Source organism: Cotesia glomerata, linkage group LG1 (genome assembly GCF_020080835.1).
Source record: "Cotesia glomerata isolate CgM1 linkage group LG1, MPM_Cglom_v2.3, whole genome shotgun sequence".
In the NCBI taxonomy this organism is placed as follows: domain Eukaryota; kingdom Metazoa; phylum Arthropoda; class Insecta; order Hymenoptera; family Braconidae; genus Cotesia; species Cotesia glomerata.
This window is the reverse complement of record NC_058158.1, coordinates 34,532,087-34,554,472: the sequence shown is the minus strand read 5'-3', so window position 1 is coordinate 34,554,472 and position 22,386 is coordinate 34,532,087. Positions and strand designations below refer to the sequence as shown.

The 22,386-nt window shown below is 33.0% G+C and overlaps 1 protein-coding gene across 3 annotated transcripts; it reads right to left on the bottom strand.

The window, feature by feature from the left end:
* Positions 1–214: 214 nt before the first annotated feature.
* On the bottom strand, positions 215–22,194 carry LOC123260128 (voltage-dependent calcium channel subunit alpha-2/delta-3). Of its 3 annotated transcripts, none has more exons than XM_044721098.1 (26): positions 21,778–22,194; positions 20,662–21,625; positions 20,264–20,501; positions 19,507–19,588; positions 18,418–18,528; positions 17,976–18,198; positions 17,653–17,784; positions 15,659–16,237; positions 15,355–15,491; positions 15,171–15,251; positions 13,591–13,671; positions 13,377–13,451; positions 13,285–13,299; positions 13,066–13,176; positions 12,898–12,969; positions 12,696–12,837; positions 12,357–12,578; positions 10,954–11,053; positions 6,242–6,274; positions 5,585–5,689; positions 5,301–5,413; positions 5,078–5,220; positions 3,989–4,152; positions 2,350–2,546; positions 1,918–2,209; positions 215–1,207 (listed from the first exon to the last, which is right to left on the bottom strand). In XM_044721098.1, the coding sequence occupies exons 3-26, from the start codon at positions 20,359–20,361 to the stop codon at positions 928–930; spliced, it is 3,588 nt and encodes a 1,195-aa protein (XP_044577033.1). In that variant the 5' UTR covers positions 20,362–20,501; positions 20,662–21,625; positions 21,778–22,194; the 3' UTR covers positions 215–927. The 3 variants fall into 3 exon arrangements, with proteins under 3 accessions (XP_044577033.1, XP_044577023.1, XP_044577040.1); XM_044721088.1 differs by having other exon boundaries at positions 20,264–20,462; XM_044721105.1 differs by lacking the exon at positions 6,242–6,274 and having other exon boundaries at positions 20,264–20,462.
* Positions 22,195–22,386: the final 192 nt, after the last annotated feature.

Here is a 22,386-nt window from a genome sequence, read left to right as displayed (position 1 = left end):
TCGTCGGTTTAAAATTTTACGCTCAAAAAACAATTATTATTTATTATTATTTATTTCTCTAAATAATAATATATATTTATATAAATATATTATAAATATTAATAAGTTAGGATAACTATTAATACATATACATATATATATTTATCATAATAAATATATATACATATGCATACATATATACATATATGTATGTAACTTGGTGCAAGCATAAAAAATTCTTGCATCCAAATTGTATTGTCTAAACATTCATTGAACCGTTTTTAATTTCGGTCCAATATTTTTATTTATTTTATTTATTATAGGGGAGTCGCACTCACGGACGGCGAATCAATCCCAAACATCTTCACGCTTCGCTCTCGCTTTCTCTCTCTCTCTCTCTCTCTCTCTCTCTCGGTCTATTTTTTTTGTTATTTTTCATCATTTTTCTCATAAATATTTTTGTTTAAAATTCATCTCCCAATGCATTACAATAATATTCAATTATTATAGATTATAATAATAATAATATAAGTTATAACATCTTTGCAGAATTGTTTTTTTTTTTAATTAGTCTTTTTACGTTGTATTTATGTTATGCGTTTATTTAACAGCCGTTTTATAAATGGACAATCGAAGAAATAAATTTATTAAAATCTTATTCATTTTTTTTCATACCCACACTGACTTTTTATTTTAATATTTAGTATTATTTTTTAATTATTATCCTGTTCCCCGTCATTGCTATTGCTCTGAGTACTACACCATAAAATAGCTGCATGTAAACTCAATTTAAATAATAATAGTAGTTATAATAATAATATTAATTTTAATAATACAATAATAAATATATTATATATTTATATTCAAATACGTAAATATATATGTGTGTATATGTATATATTTATACGTAAGTTACTCGTTGAATCGCGAGATAGCTTCCGGAGCGAGTCACGTAAAGTATATTGACAACAAGGCGACAATGAGGCCGTACGATAAGTAAAATTTTTTAGCGCTACCGCAATATTTTATTTCCATTTCTTCAGGATGATAATTGATGCATTTAGGTGGTCGTCGTCGATAGAGCCGTTCACGTCGTGTTGAACAAACTCCTGGTTCGTTAACTGCCTCGACGGGCTCGATACTAAGCTGCTTACTGCCACACGGACAAAGTGTATCTACCACCAGTAAAATAAGATTCGTGTGAAGAATCTTTTGGACACTGAAAGGCCTGTGGAAGATTGATAAACAAGTCAGTTTTTCAATCAAATGCCATAAAAGAAGAAATAAAGCAGGGTGGCGATTGACCTGGAAAATCTGGAAATGTCAGGGAATTTGAAATTTCTGGAATAGTCAAAGGGAAATTTCTAGTTTATTTCAAAAAATAAACTAGAATGCTGTAGAAATAATAAATTATTTCTATAGCAATCTAAAAATCGTACTGTAGATAATGTTTAATATTAATTGATTTTATTTAATTTTTTAACTTATATTTCTTCTTTTTTGTGATCAATAATATTAAAAAAATTAAATGTATGGATAATTAATAATAAAAAAGGAATATAACTTCTCAATGATTAATGATTATAATAATAATATCAATTATTGTATTTTCAAAAGTTATAAACATTTAATCGAAAGAAACTGATCTTTTTTGAATAGTTGAAAATCTGCAAAAATGTATAACATAATTTATAGTTCCAAATTTTTACTCAATTCTGGATATTAAATATGAATTCTAGCATACAAAAATTATTTTTAAAATAATTTGCAATTATAACGAATATTTGAATAACCATTATTTTTTTGTAGGTTCTGGAATTTTATTTTTGTTCAGGGAAAAGTCATGGAAAAGTCAGGGAATTTTGAAATTAGTGTTCAGTCGTCACCCTGTAAAGCTTTATTTTATGCTAGAACTGATAGAGTTTTAAAAAAGCTCACCTCTCGCATCCGGTTACATGGCAATTCGTCAATTTACCCTTGAGTGGATTGCTCTGACCACTTGTGTTCAATCTTTCAGGCTGCAAAATATACAGATCTGTCTTCTTTTCACACGGGCGTACTTTATTGATCGTATATTGAGCTGATGTTGCGTGAGAGGCAGGCGGAACTGTTGGAGGAGATGCTACCGCCGGAAATGAAGGTGCCTTATCGCTTCCAGCCACTGGCTCTTCCGACAAATTTTTCGATTCGTAAGAATTTGTCTCGTCATCACTTTTAATATCAACGTCATCTGTAATCGAGCGTTAAATTTATTTTATACAGTATTATCATAAATTTACAAATCCATTTATTTTGAATAGAGTAGATAAATTACTTATTCACTTAATTACTTTGTTTGAGACTCCCTCGAGTAATTAGTTTGATAATTACCTGAATTAGCGTCATTTGGCCAGGCAAATGCCGGACTAATTGCATCGTAGATATTTAAATTTATTACTGAAGACCAGATAAGGTTGAAACTTGTTACAATTGTCTTGATAATTGATCCGGATACTGTTCGTGGTGCCGATGATAAATGCGACTCTTGAGGTGGGCAACGACCCTGATAATCCACTACTGTAACTTTTCTGAAATACAGTATAAAAAATTTCAATAATTATCTGTATTATTAAGAGAATAAGCGAAATTTTGTGGGTAGTGTATTTATATGATAAAATGGGTTTTTGTGGTTAAATTTGGTATCGTTGAAGAGGTCTTGACTTGAATTTGTGCTTTTTCAAGGTTTCATTTCATTTTCACTGATAGTCAATTTATACTGATAAGTATTTAGGCTGCATTTAAAAATACTTTATCTCTAGGTACATATTTAAGAAATGATCTTGAATCTTGTGAACTATTGACATTTTTAAAGATATAAGCTCATCCCGATGTTACACTCATCAAGACCTTTCATTTGAGTACCCACATCGATTTTTCATATATTTATATATATTATATATATATGTATATATGAAAAATATATCAAAATGCATGTGGGTACTCAAATGAAAGCTCTTCATGAGTGTGACATCTAGATGAGCTTATATTTTTAAAAAAGGTCAATAGTTAAAAAAGTACAGTGCAATTTAACATAAGTAAGAAACGACCTTGTATTTCATGAACTATTGAAATTTTTAAAGATATAAGCTCATCTTGATATTACTCTCATCAAGACCTTTCATTTGAGTACCCATATCAATTTTTCATATATTTATATATATTATATATGTATGTATATATGAAAGATATATCAAAAATGCATGTGGGTACTCAAATGAAAGCTTTTGATGAGTGTAACATCGGGATGAGCTTATATCTTTAAAAATGTCAATAGTTAAGAAAGTACAGCACAATTTAACATAAGTAACAAATGACCTTGTATCTCGTGAACTATTGACATTTTTAAAGATATAAGCTCACCCCTACATTTCATTCATCGAGACCTTTCATTTGAGTACCCACATCAATTTTTCATATATTTATATATATTATATATATGTATATATGAAAAATATATGAAAATGCATGTGGGTACTCAAATGAAAGGTCTTGATGAGTGTAACATCGGGATAAGCTTATATCTTTAAAAATTAAATTACACTTTAAAGTACAGTGCAATTTAACAGAAGTCATTATTTAATAAAGCAAAATTTTATTTATTTATATTTCATAAGTCACGGCAGTCGCATAGTGACTGCAAGATTGCTAGTTTAAATAAATAAAATAAAGTTGATAAGATTTATAATTTTAAATATAAAATTTAGTGGAGTTATTTTAACAGTATTGTATGGATAATAAAACACGTCATACTGGTGAAAAAATATAAGTGAAGCAAAAATCTGTGATACATCGTAACACAACATACGGGTAATAAAATTTTTACAAGACTTGCCTCTAAATCCACCCTTCCGTGTCATATATTTCATATAATATGTGTATGCATTATAGCGTAACACGGATGACGACCCCGAAGACAAATTCACAGATTTTCGATTTTATTTTTATTAGATAGTGAAATTCGAGCGCATACCTGTAGATCCTGTCCTGTACGAGCGAGTCCATTATAGTACCATCTATTTCACCGAAAAATTTTCCCGTGTGTTCATTATTTTCGCTAATAATTATGAATCCGCTGTTATCAAGAATGTAACAGTCTAGATCTTGAGACGCGCAATTTTTCTTGCAAGAAGTGCACTGAAAATAATTAAACGTGTTATTATTAAAAAGATTATTTCAAGGAAGTATTCTGGTCTAGAAGTTACAAAAAAAAAAATTGATTTTTTTAATATTTTCAAAGATTAACCATTTAAAAATATATCTTTAGAAAATTCAAATTATTTTTTCTTAAAATTCTCCTTTTTAAAACGATTTCTCAAGTTCAACTGAACTTAATTACTTGAAATTTGGTGTAAGTCTTCTTTATAAACTTCTCTATCGCATGAACTATTCTCATCTCTAAATTTAAATATTTACTATTTTTAAAAAATTCGGAAAACTCAAAAAAAGTGGTACAAAAATTAATTTTCCAGACAATTGCCATTCCGTGAAAAAAAATTCTTTTTTTCAGCTTTTTTTTAGTTAGTGCAGTAGCGGAATTATTCTAAATTAATAATCTTTTTTTTCCAGATTGCTAGAAGGGTTCATTCATAAAAAAATAAACTTTACTCAAGAGACAAAATCTTGAACCAAGAATACCATTTTGAGGAAAATGATTTTATTGAGTCAAGAGAATAAATTCTTGAGACTAGAAAAATTTACTTAAATCAAGAATAATTTCTTGAATCACGAATTCATTCTCTTGACTCAAGAAAATCATTTTCTTCAAAATGGTATTCTTGGTTCAAGATTTTGACTCTTGAGTTAATTTTTTTATCAGTGTTAGAATCGTGGATATGGTCATTTGCCAATCTTTTAAAACCCCCACTTTATAAGCTACTAACTTTTAAAATTTTAAATTTTTTTACTTTTTTTTTGTATTCCCAAAATATCAATAAATATCTTATAAAAAAATTAATAGTAAAAATCTCAAACGCCTTTTTTTCGACGTTTAAAAAATAACTTTAAATCCAAACTTCTATTCCAGAATTACCCCTTTAATAATATAAATCTAGGTAATTACCGTGGAAGTAATATTCATGAAATGGGATGATAATGATGAATGCTGTAGTTGGATACCAACAACAGCAGCTGGTGCCTTATGTTGATTTTTACCCTCGAAGAAGACTGCGTGAGTTGCCGTCACAAGTGGTTCCGTCATTTCCGCTAATTTATTTATTATTTATTAGCATTAATATAATATGTAGATTAATTTATTTCAAGTTTTAAGTGATAAAATAAATTACCGGCGTTGAAAGGCACACTAAATACGAAACTCTCAGGCTCCACAGCGTGCTGTTCCGCGGCTCTTTTGTACCATGATGTGTCCATAGCTCTTTTGTTCATGTCAGCGAAATGCCTGGTCAATTAAAAACTTCAATTTTCCCGTTTAACATTCTCATAAACATAATAATTGCGTGACAAACGCATTTTTAAACTCTACTCAGAAGAACTTTTACAAGAATTTTTATTTTTTTTTTAATTATCTTTTAAATTATTTAATTATTAATTCATGATCATTGACATTTACGGTTCGTCTTCGGTTTCCTTATTGTCTTGATGGTCGTGCCATCGAAAGAGACCACTCCTCGTAGCGATGAAACTTCGGACGACGTCGAATCTCCCTTTTCCTTGGCTGCAAAATTTCAACAAAACTCAATTAGTCTTCACAATTATTTTTAATTTCTTCAACAGCTATTGAGACTTCTGTTAATTATCATCAGTCTCATGATCATTAATACCTTAGCCACAAAATATATATTCATTTTTTTTAAATATTCTGCATAATTATAATTATCAGCAACATCTATTTTTTGTTTGGCTGTACAAAAGCACAATTGAGTAAAAAAAAAGACGCTGTGTTTTTTTTAAACTCAATTGTAGTACAAATATTGACATGGAAATTCAGCAGGGTGAATTATAATGATATATATTTTTTTTTATTTTGAATTATATATTTTTTATGCGCTCAGCTGAATATTTAGCAGTTAATGATTGTAATATTAGTAACATAAAAAAATATTTAAAAAAAAATGTCCCAATGAGTAATCGGCGACAATGATTAGGTCTATTGGGAGACGCAGGAACACAATATTTCGCTGGAATGACCGTGAAAACAATTGGTAATATATTTACCGTGCAAGACTGCGAGTGAGGATAAAACATATAATTGTGCATAATAAATTACCTGTGCAGAAGAGCCATCAGTATGGCAATGGGGCTGGCGGTGGAGACACACAATAATAAAATGTAATAAAAATATATGCAAGAAAAGTATAAATATTAATAAATAAAAATTATAATAAAAAGTGTCGTTTAAAAAGGTGCAAAATGTGTCGTATAAAAGCAGTATTTATTATAATATAATTAAATATTATTTATGTTATTATGTTTTTCAGCTATTTATATATTATATTCCTCCCTCATATATAAACTTGATATGATCCCCTGTTATAGCTTCACTCTATTTAATTATGCCTTAGTATGAGCTTGAGTCTCTCCCTCACATTGGCCATCACTATTTCAACATAATAATAATCATTACCACCAATATCGTCCTTTAAACTCAGAGAAACAAAGCTCCTTTGCATATTCCTCTCCCGGATATAATTACGCCGGGCAGTAGATAATTGCGGAGATCGTTTTCACCCTCTCTTTATCTCCTATTCTCTCTCTCTGTGTCTACTTGTGGTAATCACGTACAACGGAAATCTATACAAAACAATTAATCTGACGGAACGATATGTCTTATCAATAATAACCGTGACAATGACTTTAAATAATAATAATAATAATAATAATAATAATAATAATAATAATAATAATAATAATAATAAGTGGTGCTTGCTACGTGGCCTCCAAGCGGCGCATCGCGGGAAACGCAGACCATAACACCAGGTCTGTAGGCGAACGACGTAGCCGATGCAGTGGGCCAACTACCCACTGCATTGAAATACTGAGTTACAACAAGGCGTAATCTCAGAAGTGCTCCCCACAACCGGTCCTTTTCGGATGAGGACCATTCATCAGGTGGGAGGAGCACGCTGGACCCGATGAACGATGACGACCCTGGCGCTTTAAGGACTTACTTTAAGTGGACGGAGGAACTACGAGTCGACCTCTTGGTGTGCTACCAACGTAGCGAGCCGGGGGTGAGCGGTTATATGGCCCGGATGCACACTCTTTGGAGTGATATGCATCCGGAGCTAGAGCATTTTACGCCTAAACACCTGCGTAATTATGCCGCTTATCTTCGGCGTAATAGAAGATCGCTTGTGCCGGATAGAAGGCAGTCTAATAGACTTTCCTTTCCGGCGCAATTACACCAAGAGCGACGCCGTTCCTCCTTGGATGACAACAATCCCTTTATAGGACGGCAAGTAAGTATATCTACAAAGATAACTTACTCCCAACAACAGCTAGAAGCGGTAAATGAAGATCTCCGTGCAAACATCCTGGAGGATTCCACCCTGCTCACTGTGAGCCAGGTTGTGTATGGTGCAGCAGTTTCGGCTTTTCCGAGAGAGACATTGTCTCTCGATCGAGGCAAGGTTGAGACAGCGCATCTCACAACTTGGACTCAAAATTGACAGATCCCGGAAACAGGTCTCCCGCATTCAGTGTGTGATTGAGTTTGAAACAACTCAAAGAGCATACACGCCTCGAATTCGGCGCATTGCTGCTGAACTTCGGTGGCGTCATCACACACTGAATAAGAGTACTCTTCTTGTCATCAAGGAAGAGTCTCTCAATAAATTGCGGGCTCTAGTGACTGCCAAAAAGTCACTAGAGAAAAGGCTGAAGCGGTTGGTCGACAACTCGTTGTTTCGATCCAGCCCTTCACGCTTTCTGACACCAAAGACCGATGTTACCGGGAATTATCCAACACCTGAGCGGGTGGAAGCTTTTGGACTGAGTTGTATGGAGATCAACCAAACGTGAACGCCAATACTCCAGCTCTGCACGACTTTAAAGCATTCTGTCGGGAACACCGTAGACAGAATGCTGATGAAGAGAGCCCTGTAGTCAGTGTGAATGAAGTTCGTTCAGCTCTAAATGGCAGCAAAAATTGGGCTGCCCCGGGACCAGATGGCATAAATGTCTTTTGGTGGAAGAAGTTTACTTCTACCCACCTCCATCTGGCCCGTATATTTACATCGTACATTAGAGCTGACGAACCGATTCCAGACTGGCTCGTGGAAGGGCGAACCGTACTGATACCAAAAAAAGGTGACTTGTCTGACCCAAAGAATTACAGGCCTATCACCTGCTTGAATGCGGTTTATAAAATTTTTACAAAAATTTTAAACAACCGTATTTTGCAGGAGATAGAACCTGTATGGCAACAGATATATGAACAGCGTGGCAGCAAAGAGGCCTGTCAGGTTGCAAAGAGAACTTGATAGTTGATCGATGTGTCACACAAGATGCGATCTACTATCAACGCAACCTGTCAATGGCCTGGATCGACTATCGCAAGGCATTTGACTCAACTTCTCATGAGTTGATTTTATATCTCCTCAAATGCCTGGGGGTCAATCCTGAAATAGTGGAATGCATTCGGCGTACAATGCAGCTCTGGCGAACGCGTTTTTACATTGGAAGTGGAAACGCATTGCACATAACCGGAGTTGTAGAGTACAAACGAGGGGTCTTCCAAGGCGATTCCTTGAGCCCTTTGCTGTTTTGCATCTCACTGCTGCCTATATCTGTTGCTCTCCGTAAAACCCATGGGTACTCTGTGGGGCCTCCGGGTGATCGAAAATACTCGATTACCCATCTGCTTTATATGGATGATCTGAAGCTATATAGTGCTGATGAAGATCATCTACAGGCGGCCCTGAACATCGTAGCAGAGTACACGCGGGATGTCGGAATGTCTTTTGGGTTGGACAAGTGTGCGGTCGTACATCTGGCGAGGGGTAAGTGCTCTGATACGAGTGATGATGTCGAGTTGGTAGATGGGAGCATCTTAAGACAATTAGATGCCGGAGAGTTGTATAGATATCTAGGAATGGAAGAGCACCGCATGCATGCGGTCTCCGAAGTCCAAGCAACTCTCCGTAGCGAGTATGTTAGGAGACTCCGGAAAATCTGGTCCTCCGAACTTTCCGGCAAAAATAAAGTCTCCGCCACTAACATGCTCGCTGTCCCAGTCTTACTATACTCTTTCGGTGTCTTAAAATGGGCCCGAAAGGATTTACGAGATCTCGACATCAAAACCCGTAAGGTTATCAATATGAATCGGAGCATGCACCCCAATTCATCAGTCGCCAGATTATACCTCTCCCGGTCGATCGGTGGGAGAGGTCTGCAGAGTTTGGAGCGACTGCATGATCGTTTGGTCCTGGGTTTAACACACGAAGTTGTCAATTTCACTGCAGACGAGGATGACTTTCTTATGCAAATTGTTCATAAACATGAGAATGCGCATAAGGGGTCGTTCTTATATAAGGCAGCAATATATGCGGCAAGAACCCTTGGTCTTGGAGAAATAAACGCTCTTATGGAACTCCGAAAGGAGGAATTCAAGAGCGTCATCAGGAACGCCGAGGAAAAACTACTCCTAGGCGAACTGATGGACAAGTCTATGCACAGCGTGTTCTTCAAACACGTGCGTGATCATGGCTTGTCCACCCAGCTGACGTTTTCCTTCTTAAAGTCAGCTGGCCTGATGTCCGAGACTGAAGGGTTCATATTTGCTTGCCAAGATGGTGTCATTAACACTCTAGAGTACCGTAGCAAGGTGCTCCAGGTGCAGCTCCCAGACACGACCTGCAGGGCGTGTAAACAACATCCGGAGACGCTTATGCACATTTTGTCAGCATGTCCTGTGCTGGCGAGAGGTGCATACATCCAGCGTCACAATGCTGCCCTGAGAGTACTGTACTACTATCTTCGTCACCGCTACGGTATTGACGTGACACCGGTGCTGCCTTATCTGCCAGGAGATATTCCCCAGGTTGTTGAGAATGACAGTTGCAAAATTTATTGGAACATGCCGTTTGCAACAACTCGGCGGATCGATCACAACAAACCTGATATTGTGCTCTTCGACAAGGCTACTCGTGACATTTATGTCATTGAGTTCTCGGCCCCGGCTGAATACAACATCTCAGCCAAAGAAGAGCACAAAAGACAGATATATCAGGATCTCCTGTTTGAAATTGGCAAACTTTACCCAGGTTACCGTGTCAAGCTCGTCGTCCTGATTGTTGGCGTCCTCGGAGGGATGAAACAGTCTTGTATCCTCACTTGCCAGAGTTCCAGCTTGCTCATCAAAAGCTGAATTCTTGGCGGTCAGGATGCAGAAGGCTGTCATACTAGGTTCCCTCCGTCTACTTAGGAAAATGACTTTGGCCTGCTGTGATCACTAACCGCCTTGTTGTGCGGAGTGGTCCAGCAGTAATAGATGGAGCTCAGGCTGGGCCCTCGGAGAATCGGACTCCGGGGACAACCCCCCAGAGCATTTAATAACATTTAATAATAATAATACATAATAATAATAATAATTATTATTATTATTATTATTATTATTATTATTATTATTATTATTATTATTATTATTATTATTATTATTATTATTATTATTATTATTATTATTATTATTATTATTATTATTATTATTAAAACACAATTTGTCACGGTTAATTATTATTTAACTACCCGCGGATCAATGAACGAGAAAATATCATTAAAATTATTATTATTATTATAATAATAATTAATAGTTATATATATCAGTGCTTTGTGCATTTACAGGTGCTTGGGTTAACAAGTAATTATTGCAATGCATGCTTCTTTAAAAGTTATTATTTACTTGTTTGTATCAAAAATATATTTTAGTTTTTCTTTGGTTCATTTTAATTTGTTTTTGCAGTCTTAATTCCTGTCACTTACTTCTGATTATCTTCCCTGTGCATCAAGTTAGAGTCTCTTTTATTGAACCCACCAGTTACTACTGCATCCATAACTAGTGATTGTACTAATCTTTTATCGCCTGTAATATAACAAAAAAAAAAAAAAAAGTAATTATCAATCAAATCACCAATTAAATTAAATAACAGGTGCACTGATAGAAGGATTTGTTTATATTTAATAAGCTATATTGCATTTATTAACAATTAATAAATGATTTTTTAACATTATCGGATTTAATAAGTATTTATTAAAAGTTAATAAATTATTTATTAAATACGATTTATTAATTGTTAATAAATATTTGTTAACTATTAATAAATACTTATTAATTATTAATAAATGTTCTTTCTTCCCAAATAAATATTTATTGAAAGTTAAAAAATATTTATTAAAATTTAATAAACTAAAAAATTGTCTTCAAATAAATTAAACTAGCAACCTTGCAGTCACTATGTGACTGCCGTGACTTGTGAACTATAAATAAATAAAATTTTGCTTTATTAAGTAGTTACTTTTGTTAAATTGCACTGTACTTTCTTAAATATTGACGTTTTTAAAGATATAAGCTCATCCCGATGTTACACTCATCAAGAGCTTTCATTTGAGTACCCACATGCATTTTTATATATTTTTCATATATACACACATATATAATATATATAAATATATGAAAAATTGATATGGGTACTCAAATGAAAGGTCTTGATGAGTGTAACATCGAGATGAGCTTATATTTTTAAAAATGTCAATAATTCACGAGATACAAGGTCATTTCTTAATTATTGACATTTTTGAAGATATAAGCTCATCCTGATGTTACACTCATCAAGAGCTTTCATTTGAGTACCCACATGCATTTTTAATATATTTTTCATGTATACATATATATAAATATATGAAAAATTGATGTGGGTACTCAAATGAAAGGTCTAGATGAGTATAATGTCATGGTGAGCTTATATCCTTAAAAATGTTAATAGTTCTTAAGATACAAGGTCATTTTTTAATTATGTATCTAGAGATAAAGTATTTTCGAACTAAAAATTGATTTTATCACATGACTATTCTGAAGACAAAATTTTTCTTATTTTCATTAATAGTATAAATTATTTATAAAGATGATTTTTGTTTATAAGCAATCTTCCTATCATATGAAATTGCAAGCGAAACAAATTCACTTAATAAACTATTTATTATATATTTGTAAACTATTAATAAATACTTATTAACTATTAATAAATGTACTTTCCTCCCAAATAAATATTTATTGAATGTTAAAAAATATTTAATAAATTAAATAATTGTCTTCAAATAAATGAAATTATTAATAGTTAATAAAACCTTATATCAGTGTGCGTGCAACTAATAATTACAATACGTACAGTAATGCGCATCTTTATCAGGCTTGCTCGCTTGATTGTGATGCGAGCTGGGACTCTTAGGTCTCATAGACATCCACTTCCAACCGGGCATACGAGTACGACCGAGGAAATGGAGAATACGTTCCTCGGGGGTTGAAAATTGCTTATCAGACGCCGAGCTGTACTCACAGTAAACCCAATCCGGGTGAACTTTCCAATTACTTCCATTTAGATAGTCAAACACTGAATCATAAAGAAAAATAGGATTTTTTAATATTTTACTTCTTACCCTTGCTACGCTTTATATTTCAAACAATTTATATTAGAATGTATTTTTACTTATTTTCTTATTTTTATTACCATTTAAAATAGCGTGTTTCAGCTCCAGCTCGGCGAGCACTTCCAGCATACCATAGCCCTCGGGCAGTGCTAACCCCAGAGAGAACGGAGTCCCGACAATAGGCTCGTAAAAATAATTGTGTCGGCGAATCGTTACACGTTTCTATAAGAAATGAATTTCATTATTTATTATTCTCCGACAATTTATTTATTAAACGCTTACCATATTGTCATAATGAATTTTCACCGCAAAATTCGTCTCTCCCTCTTTTTGCTCAATCATATCGCGTCTTAACTAAAATATTTTATAAATAATAATGAATATTATTATTATTGTCATTGTATTTAATCACAAATATTGTTTTACTCAACAATAACGCTTGTAACTTACATCAAAAAGCAGCGAGTTATTATTATAAATGTAACTAAGTCCTTCAAACTCAGCTAGTTCTACTTCTGACAAGTCAACGCTCGTGTATCTAGGATGCAATGAGTTTTCATACTGTAAAAAAATACATATATATATTATTGAAAACCATTATGATACCTGAGTAAATCAATACTACAATAAAAAAAAAAAGTTTTTGTACTTAAAACGGGTCGCACTTACATTTGGAGTTGTCGGCTGTGTTTAAATAAATAAATATATATTATTTAAATGACTTTGTATTTTTTAAGTTTTTTTATGCAAATCAATCTTACCAAAGGACGTAGATCTGGATGATACAAGACACGACCATTATTGTCGACAATAAACGAGTAGCCATTTACACCCAACTGGAATAGAATAAAAAAAAAACGCTCGATAAATTCTACGTGTATGAATAGAATAAAAAAAAAAATAGCAATAGCAATGATGATAATAATAATAAATAGTAATAATAACAACCATAGAGTTAAATGATTTGAAAGTTACCTTATAAGGTGGTACGAGCTTTTGTACTTGGTCTATTGGTACATCTGTCCCAACTATTCCCAACAAGTTGGCAGTTTTTACCTGAAGATTATATCAGATTATAATTTATCACGAATGAGAAAAATAGCACAAATTTTTACACGGAAAAGAGTAAACTGTAAAATTCACTTAGATTCAGGTTAATTTTTATAGTTTCAAAAAGTGCAGCGAACATCAGAGTGGCACAAATCTAAATATTACAAAAGTTAATGTAGAAAGTGTAAAAGCCACAATTTATAATTTAATATCGAAAATGTGATTAGTAGCTGTCACCAATAGTGAATAACGACTCTTATCTGAAAAAATTACTGTTTCAAACAGTAAAAATTGCCGTTTCAATATATAGTCTACTATGAGGAGAAGAGGAAGGTATCACACTCGGAGAATTTAACATTTGCATCAGTAAAAATTCTACTCTTAAAATATATATTTTACCAGTCCAAACAAATCAATTATTATAGTTTGATTTTTAGCATTGTTTTTAAAATTTACCATTTTACTTTGTAAATATTGACGTTGCTTGTATAGAAATTTAGTAACTAGTTTATATTTTTTACATATCATGCGATCATTTTTTAGGTACGAAATGATGAATATCAAAGTCAAAATTCTTAATTATTATACTTTAACATTTTCGACATTCACATAGCGAATATTACGGGTTGAAATAGTATTTTCTTCCATATAAATAATAAATTGTAGCATTTAAATGATTAATATTATAAAGTGATTATTTGAATCTCGATTTTACTGTTTAAAATGATAATTTTTTCCAGTTGATCATTAATTATTATAAGTTGACTATCATTTATTAGTTTACTTTATTCTGTATAAAATTCACTCGGTTTTCGGTGAATTTTTAGTTTCAAACAGTACAGCGGACATCGGGGTGGCACAAATGTAAATATTACAAAATTCAATGTAGAAAGTGTAAAAGCCACAATTTATAATTTAAAATCGAAAATGTGATTAGTAGCTGTCACCAATAGTAAATAACGACTCTCTTATCTTAAAAAATTACTGTTTCAATATATAGTCTATATTATGAAGAGAAGCGGAAGGTATCACACTCGGAGAATTTAACATTTGAAACAGTAAAAATTCTACTCTTAAAATATATATTTTACCAGTCCAAACAAATCAATAATTATAGTTTAATTTTTAGCGTTATTTTTAAAATTTATCATTTTACTTTGTAAATATTGACATCGCTTGTATAGAAATTTAGTAACTAGTTTATATTTTTTACATATCATGCGATCATTTTTTAGGTACGAAATGATGAATATCAAAGTCAAAATTCTTAATTATTATACTTTAACATTTTCGACATTCAGATAGCGAATATTACTGTTTGAAATATTATTTTCTTCCATGTAAATAATAAATTGTAGCATTTAAATAATAAATATTATAGTGATTGTTAAAATCACGATTTTACTGTTTGAAATATTAATTTTTTGATCATTACTTATTATAAATCGACTATTATTAACTACACTTTACTTTTTTCCGTGTGTAGTTTAAATATTTAAACTCACTGTGTGATTACGGCGATCTAAAATTGGGGCAGTCACTGATGTCATTAATTGACCACGTCTTTCTTCGCCGTATCTACTGCTCTATAATTACAAATAAATGGACAAAGGTAAATTATTGACGTACATAAGATTAAAATAAAGTGATAAAATAATATTATAGAATATAATTGTTTAAATACAATACCTCACCGCCTACATAAGCAGCTGTCCAATGAATTGGATGATCGTGTTGATACAAAACCATAGGTCGTGCTAAAACTTTGACGTACTCAAAAACTTTACTTTTTACGTCTTCCATTGACGTCACTCGCGCGTAAAAACCTTTTTATGAGTTTGCAAAAGTAAATAAGATGAAATAAAATATATAAATTGTAGAGCGTGATATATATTGTTATATATTATATCTATATTTTATATTAAAATCAATAGTAAAGAAAAATAAAATTAACAATATAATAAGTAAGGAAGAAAAAAAAAACTAAGTGTACCTTTATTAACACAAGCCATTTCTTGAAGTTCTGAACTTTTGTCCCCGCCAATAAGATAGGTGAATATCCTGACGGGCATATGAGGCCAATTGTATTTTTTAATAAGGTCTGATGACGGAGCCTCAGTATTAGAAGTAACCAACATAATAGCTTGATTGCACTGAGCCCCCTTTCCAGTTCTATTGTATTTGTAGAGAATTTCAAAGCCAGTGGCCATTGCGGCTGATACATTTGCCGTCGAATCTGATTGTATTGAGTACAATGAGTTCTTTAGGCTGCGTACATTTTCCGGTGACGCTTGCACCAGTGAATCCTTGAAGCATTGAACAGTTTCCTCAACACTCTCAGCAAAGCGATAGACATTCACGTAGTCGTTCGTCGACAGTGTGTCTAAGATACTTTTTGTCGTGGCTACAGCCAGTTTGCGAATTTTTTTGGATGAAAAACTCGTACTGTCGACTAGAATTGCCAGATCTTTGGGACAAGTAGCACCACCGACGAACCAGTCAGACATACGGAAGTCATAGACGTCCGGGTCATCAGGTCTTGAATCTCTCCCTCTTGCCGGCCATGATATTGCTAGAAGTGAGAAGAAATTTATTATTAATGACTTGCAACCTTGAGACTGCCGTGATTTGTCAACTATAAATAAATAAAATTTTGCTTTATTGAATAATGACTTTTGTTAAATTGCACTGTACTTTTTTAAATATTCACGTTTTTTAAGATATAAGCTCATCCTGATGTTACACTCATCAAAACCTTTCATTTGAGTACCCACATCAATTTTTCATATATTTTATATATTCATAATATAAATTTTATATATATGTATATATGAAAAATATATCAAAATGCATGTGGGTACTCAAATGAAAAGTCTTGATGAGTGTAACATAGGGATGAGTTTATATCTTCAAAAATATCATTAATTGACAAGATAGCAAAGTCAGTTCTTAATTATTGACATTTTTTAAGATATAAGCTCATCCCGATGTTACACCCATCAAAAGCTTTCATTTGAGTACCCACATGCATTTTGATATATTTTTCATATATACATATATATAAATATATAAAATATATGAAAAATTGATGTGGGTACTCAAATGAAAGGTCTTGATGAGTGTAACATAGGGATGAGCTTATATCTTCAAAAATATCATTACTTAATAAGATAGCAAAGTCAGTTCTTAATTATTGACATTTTTTAAGATATAAGCTCATCCCGATGTTACACTCATCAAAAGCTTTCATTTGAGTACCCACATGCATTTTGATATATTTTTCATATATACATATATATAAATATATAAAATATATGAAAAATTGATGTGGGTACTCAAATGAAAGGTCTTGATGAGTGTAACATAGGGATGAGCTTATATCTTCAAAAATATAATTACTTAATAAGATAGCAGAGTCAGATCTTAATTATTGACATTTCTTAAGATATAAGCTCATCTCGATGTTACACTCATCAAGAGCTTTCATTTGAGTACCCACATGAACTTTGATATATTTTTCATATATACATATATATATATATATATATATATATGCTGCATATATATATATATATATATATACTCTACTAACATATATATATATATATATATATATATAATATATAAAATATATGAAAAATTGATCTGGATACTTAAATGAAAGGTCTTGATGAGAGTAACAACGAGATGAGCTTATATCTTTAAAAATGTCAATAGTTCACGAGATACAAGGCCATTTCTTAATTATGTATCTAGAGATAGAGCATTTTTTAAAACAGCCTAAATACTTATCATAATAAATTTACTATCGGTAAGAATGATATGAAACCTTGAAAAGGTACAAATTCAAATCAAGACCTTTGCAATGACACTAAAAAAACCGATTTTATCATATGATTATCCTGAACACAAAATTTTTCTTATCCTTTTAATAATATAGATGATGATAATTTTAATATTAGATTGGGAATTTGTCTGTTCATTTACCTGGGAAACGCCTTAAAAAGCCAGAAGTAGAGCCGAAGTATTGCCAAGACAAAGTGGGATCACTTTCATAATTATTGACAAAAAGTGGGTCTAAGTGATCGCTCCACTGGAGCCCAGACGAGACTTGGCTGTCTGTAATGTCAATGAAACTTTTTTAAACTTTTAATTCCTTTTATAATTATGACTTGTGAGTTATTAATATAATTATATATTTTTTAATAACTCGAGTGTAATCTAGCGAATCAAATGTGGAAGAGAAGGTCCATTTAATGCGGATGAACAAACAAAAAAAAATAGAAAAATAGAGAGTAGGAAATACAAACCAGAGTCGTCAACACTCGGCGGAAAAAGAACAGCAGACATACTCAAATTGACGGGTAAATTGTCAAAGTGACGATTCATCGAGAGTAACAATTCACGAGTACCGGGTGTGAGTTTACCATCATCAGTGAATCTGTTGATCTCATGGGAACTGTAGTATCGGGGTGATGTAGTTGGGTCCCTTGGCGATGATACTGCAGCTTGCTCCGCACTTTCCATCAATCTCTATAATAGTCAGACCCATTTTTTACATAGATGTTCATTAGTACGTAGGTAAATACATAAAAAGACGTAGTTAAAAAAAAAAAAAAAAAAAAAAAAATAAGGAAATAAAATGAAAACAGAACAACAACTGACAACCAACTAGTGAATAGAACCGAATAATCCAACCCGACCAACCGAACAAATAAAGCAACCTAAATAAAAATATCGGTATTGTCTTACCATAACGGCATTCATCTTAAAGTCCATCATATTTTTGACTTCCGCTGCCATTTCACGTACCAAAACTAGACCATCTTTTTTATTCACAGCTGCATTCATCCCATGGTAATTCTAAAAGCATAATCGAGAAGATAAAAGAAGGTAAATAATAATAAAAAATTTTTTTAAGGGGGAACACCACTGTGACGATCGAAAAAAAGAGGTGATTTTCGGGAATTTTTTTGACAGGGAAAAAAAAGGAGTTTTTTTTATTTTATTAAGGGTACATTAAAGATTATTACTCTAAATTTTTATTAAAAAATATTTAATTATTACAAAGATATTAACAATCTCGTAGAGCACTAGAAAAAATTTTCTCCTCCATGGTCGGTTCGATAACTCAAAAACGGATCATCTGAAAATAAAAACCCAAATTTCTTTTTAATCAGTAAGGATGGAGTTATCGTCGCACGTACGGAATTTAAAAATTTTTATTTTAAAGATTTTTTTAGCTGGACTAAAACAAAAAAAAAACAGTAAGAATAGTGAAAAAATTTTCAATCAGTCGGCATTTTTTAAAAAATTAAAATTTTCAAAATTCCGTACGTGTGACGATAATTACATCATTACACAGAAAAAAAAAATGTTCTTAAATCAAGTATATAATTTTGAAGAACTTCATCTTCTTGATTTGAGTAAAAAAATTCTTAAACTAAAAAATTGTTACTTGGTTTAAGTAAATTTTACTTGATTCAAGACAATTACCCTCTTCAAAATTATTTTCTTGGTTCAAGAATTTTCCTCTGGAAACAAGTTAATTTTTTTTTCAGTGTACTGATTGAAAAGAAATTTGAGTTTTTATTTTCAGATGATCCGTTTTTGATTGTTAATAACTTTGTAATAATTAAATATTCTTTAATAAAAATTTAGGGTAGTAATCTTTAAAATGTACCCTTAATAAAAAAAAAAATCTCATCCCGAAATTCCTTTATTTTCTCTGTCAAAAAAATTCCCGAAAATCACCTCTTTCTTTCGATCGTCACAGATATTCCCCCTTAAATTTAATAAGAAGTAAAAATTAAAGTTATATAAAATAATATTAAAACTTGCCCTCTGTATTTCCCCAAGTTTAGTTGCCTGTCGTCCAAACTCCCACAGATCGACACCAAACTTAAGTGCCCAGTTTCTCACTCTGTAACACATCGAGCAGCAGGTTGTCGCATAAACTATCGATAACCATTTGGCCCCACCTTGAGCTCCTCCTTCACTGGCTCTCTTTAATTCAATCTCTCTCTCATCTCTTCACACTACCTACAACTACTTATACAGCAATACAATGCAATACAATTCCATAGCAAGGTATATTTATCCAGACACACATATACATCCTGGGGAGCATATTCTTCTCTCCATGAAGAATACATACATACATATATCCATATAATATAATATAATATACATATATAGAGTGCGATCTAATCTTCTATCCTAACCGGCGCCAATACTCATGCATTTAAACATCTCTATCCTGCGACTAGGATATATATTATTCTCCAGGAGATGTGTGTGCATCATATCATCATATATTACAGATTTATCAGTGGCGTGAGATCACACCGTGTCTCTCCTCTCTGCTATTGACTTTGTGAAATTCTTCCGGTATGTATATGATGCACAAATGTTACATCATTGCCCGCGGAGAGAGACAGACAGTCATAGATATTATATATATTATATATATAGATAAAGTGAGAAGAGAATGAGTGAATGAGAGAGCGAGTGGAAGATGGAGAGAGACAGAAATACCGCGACGATCGAACACGGCCGCAGCCCCATTTCAAAAGTTTTAAACAAAAGCCAAACTTACTCATTGTGTGGAATGTCCTCCTCCTGTTGATGACTGATTCCAATACTTATGAGAAAAAGTATGCCGATGTACAACGTGCTTTTAACGTAACGATACATCTCGTTATCTTCTCCCGCTTCTTATATTTATCAGAAGAACTATTTATCTTCCTCCCCCGTTGTTGCTCCAAACTTACTGTTTATGTTGTATTTCTTCGTCGCTGGAGCAACAAATAAAACAAATTCCCGCTTTATTTCTTCTTTAGATTTATTTTTTAAATTATTTATTGTCCAACGGCGCCGACAAGGTAATAAATAAATAATAAATAAACTAAATATCAATAAAAATTACATATAAAATCCTAAAATAAATATTATATAAATTAAATACACATATGTTGGTAGGAAGAAATAACTCACGTTAATTCATTGGACACAGCCGGACGATGATGCTTGTTGATGAGGATAAAATGATATCTAGTGTGTCGGGCTATGCAGTAGCAGTAGCAGTCGTTTATCGTTAACTAGGGTGTGCAAGTGACACCTCCAGGTTCAGATCCAGTGATCCATGTCCAAGTAGCAGCAGTAACAGTTATGATAACGGTCTGAGCAATAAAAAGTCCCAAGAACTGAGGCGTCTTTTCTTATTCGGCGAGTAGTAAGAGGCCGCTGCAAAAAATCCATAGGTCTCGTCAAAAAGACGTGTAACGTCGCGTTTTGTTTAACACACACGTTGTATTGAGCAAGTAGTTATATACTTCTTTCTTCTTTTATTATTATTTCATAATATTTCTTCTTTTTTCACAACAGCTCAATTACTCTTATTTGAATTATTGAAACATGATATAGAACTACAACAACAGTAACAATTAGTATTATATACTGAAACTATAAATTCTATAAATAAATAGTGCAACGTTGTCTGTATGTACAACACCCACTAAAATATTAACAAAAATGATAAACCACTTCTACGTTTTTGGTGTTTTACGTTCTGCGTTTACGCGTACTCTCAACGCCACCACAAAACGATCCTCGCCCTCTACTACACCCTGCATCCACGACTTTCATCCACGCTTCGCACCCTCTTTCCACGCACACTCGTCTACACTATTCGTCGAGAAAAAAACCCTTAACCAATATATCCTTATCGTATATCTCTTTTCATTAAAAAACTCAAAAAAACAACCCTATAATCTTCATCAATAAATAAATTTAAAAAATACAAACTAATTAAAAATATTTTGATTTAAAATTTAAAATTCTTCCTCAGAGAAAGAATCCTTTGATCTACTATATCTTCTTCACCTCCAGTCAGTCCATTTATCCATAAAATCTTCAGTATATTCTTCTCTAAAATGTATTGTCATCACCCAGCATAATCCTGGAGAACAAAACAGACAAGATAAAAGAAAAAACGCACTTGCTCACTTAGTAAATAGTTATTATTATTCCTCGAGCAACAATAATAATAATAACCATAATTATCACAAGTACTAGCACATCCCTTGGTAAGAGGGACACAGTTACACTTACACGAGGTATTTCCAGTATTTAAGTGTGTAACTACCACCGAGTAAGATGAAGTAAGCCTCGACGTCTGGCCCTCAAAGAAGTCCCTTTTATTATTGTATATTATTCTTGCCCGTTAAATACGCGGGGCTTTTTTTCCAACGGGAGTCGAGTAACGAGACGGAAAATATAAGCATCTTCCTACTACTCCCAATCGTAGCTTTGAGTCGCGCGCGCGCATAACTCTTACTACGTCTAGTTAAAGAGGAGTAGCACGTCGAGCGGGCTTTTGGGAGTAGAGAAAACTGTAGGACGTGAATCTACACGATATAGTACAGAGTTCTCACCAGCACAGAGGAGTCCACGTCCAAGTCGGGGGTGGGGCCGGCTCCGGATGAAGGGTAGCGGGTTAGGCACCAAACCTCGGAGTAGCGCCGTTTAACAGAACAGGATAGACCAGAGAGAGCAGTCTCCGGGAGTGTGTGGGTTGGAGTAGGGAATAAGGTGGAGGGCAGTGGGTGGTGGGTGCTCGCTTGTAGGTGGAGTAGTCGCTGCGCAAGAGTTTTCCCAGTAGAATAGAGAGAGACAGCAGGTGTGTGGATGTAATATCCCGCTTCACCACTGCTTCAACCC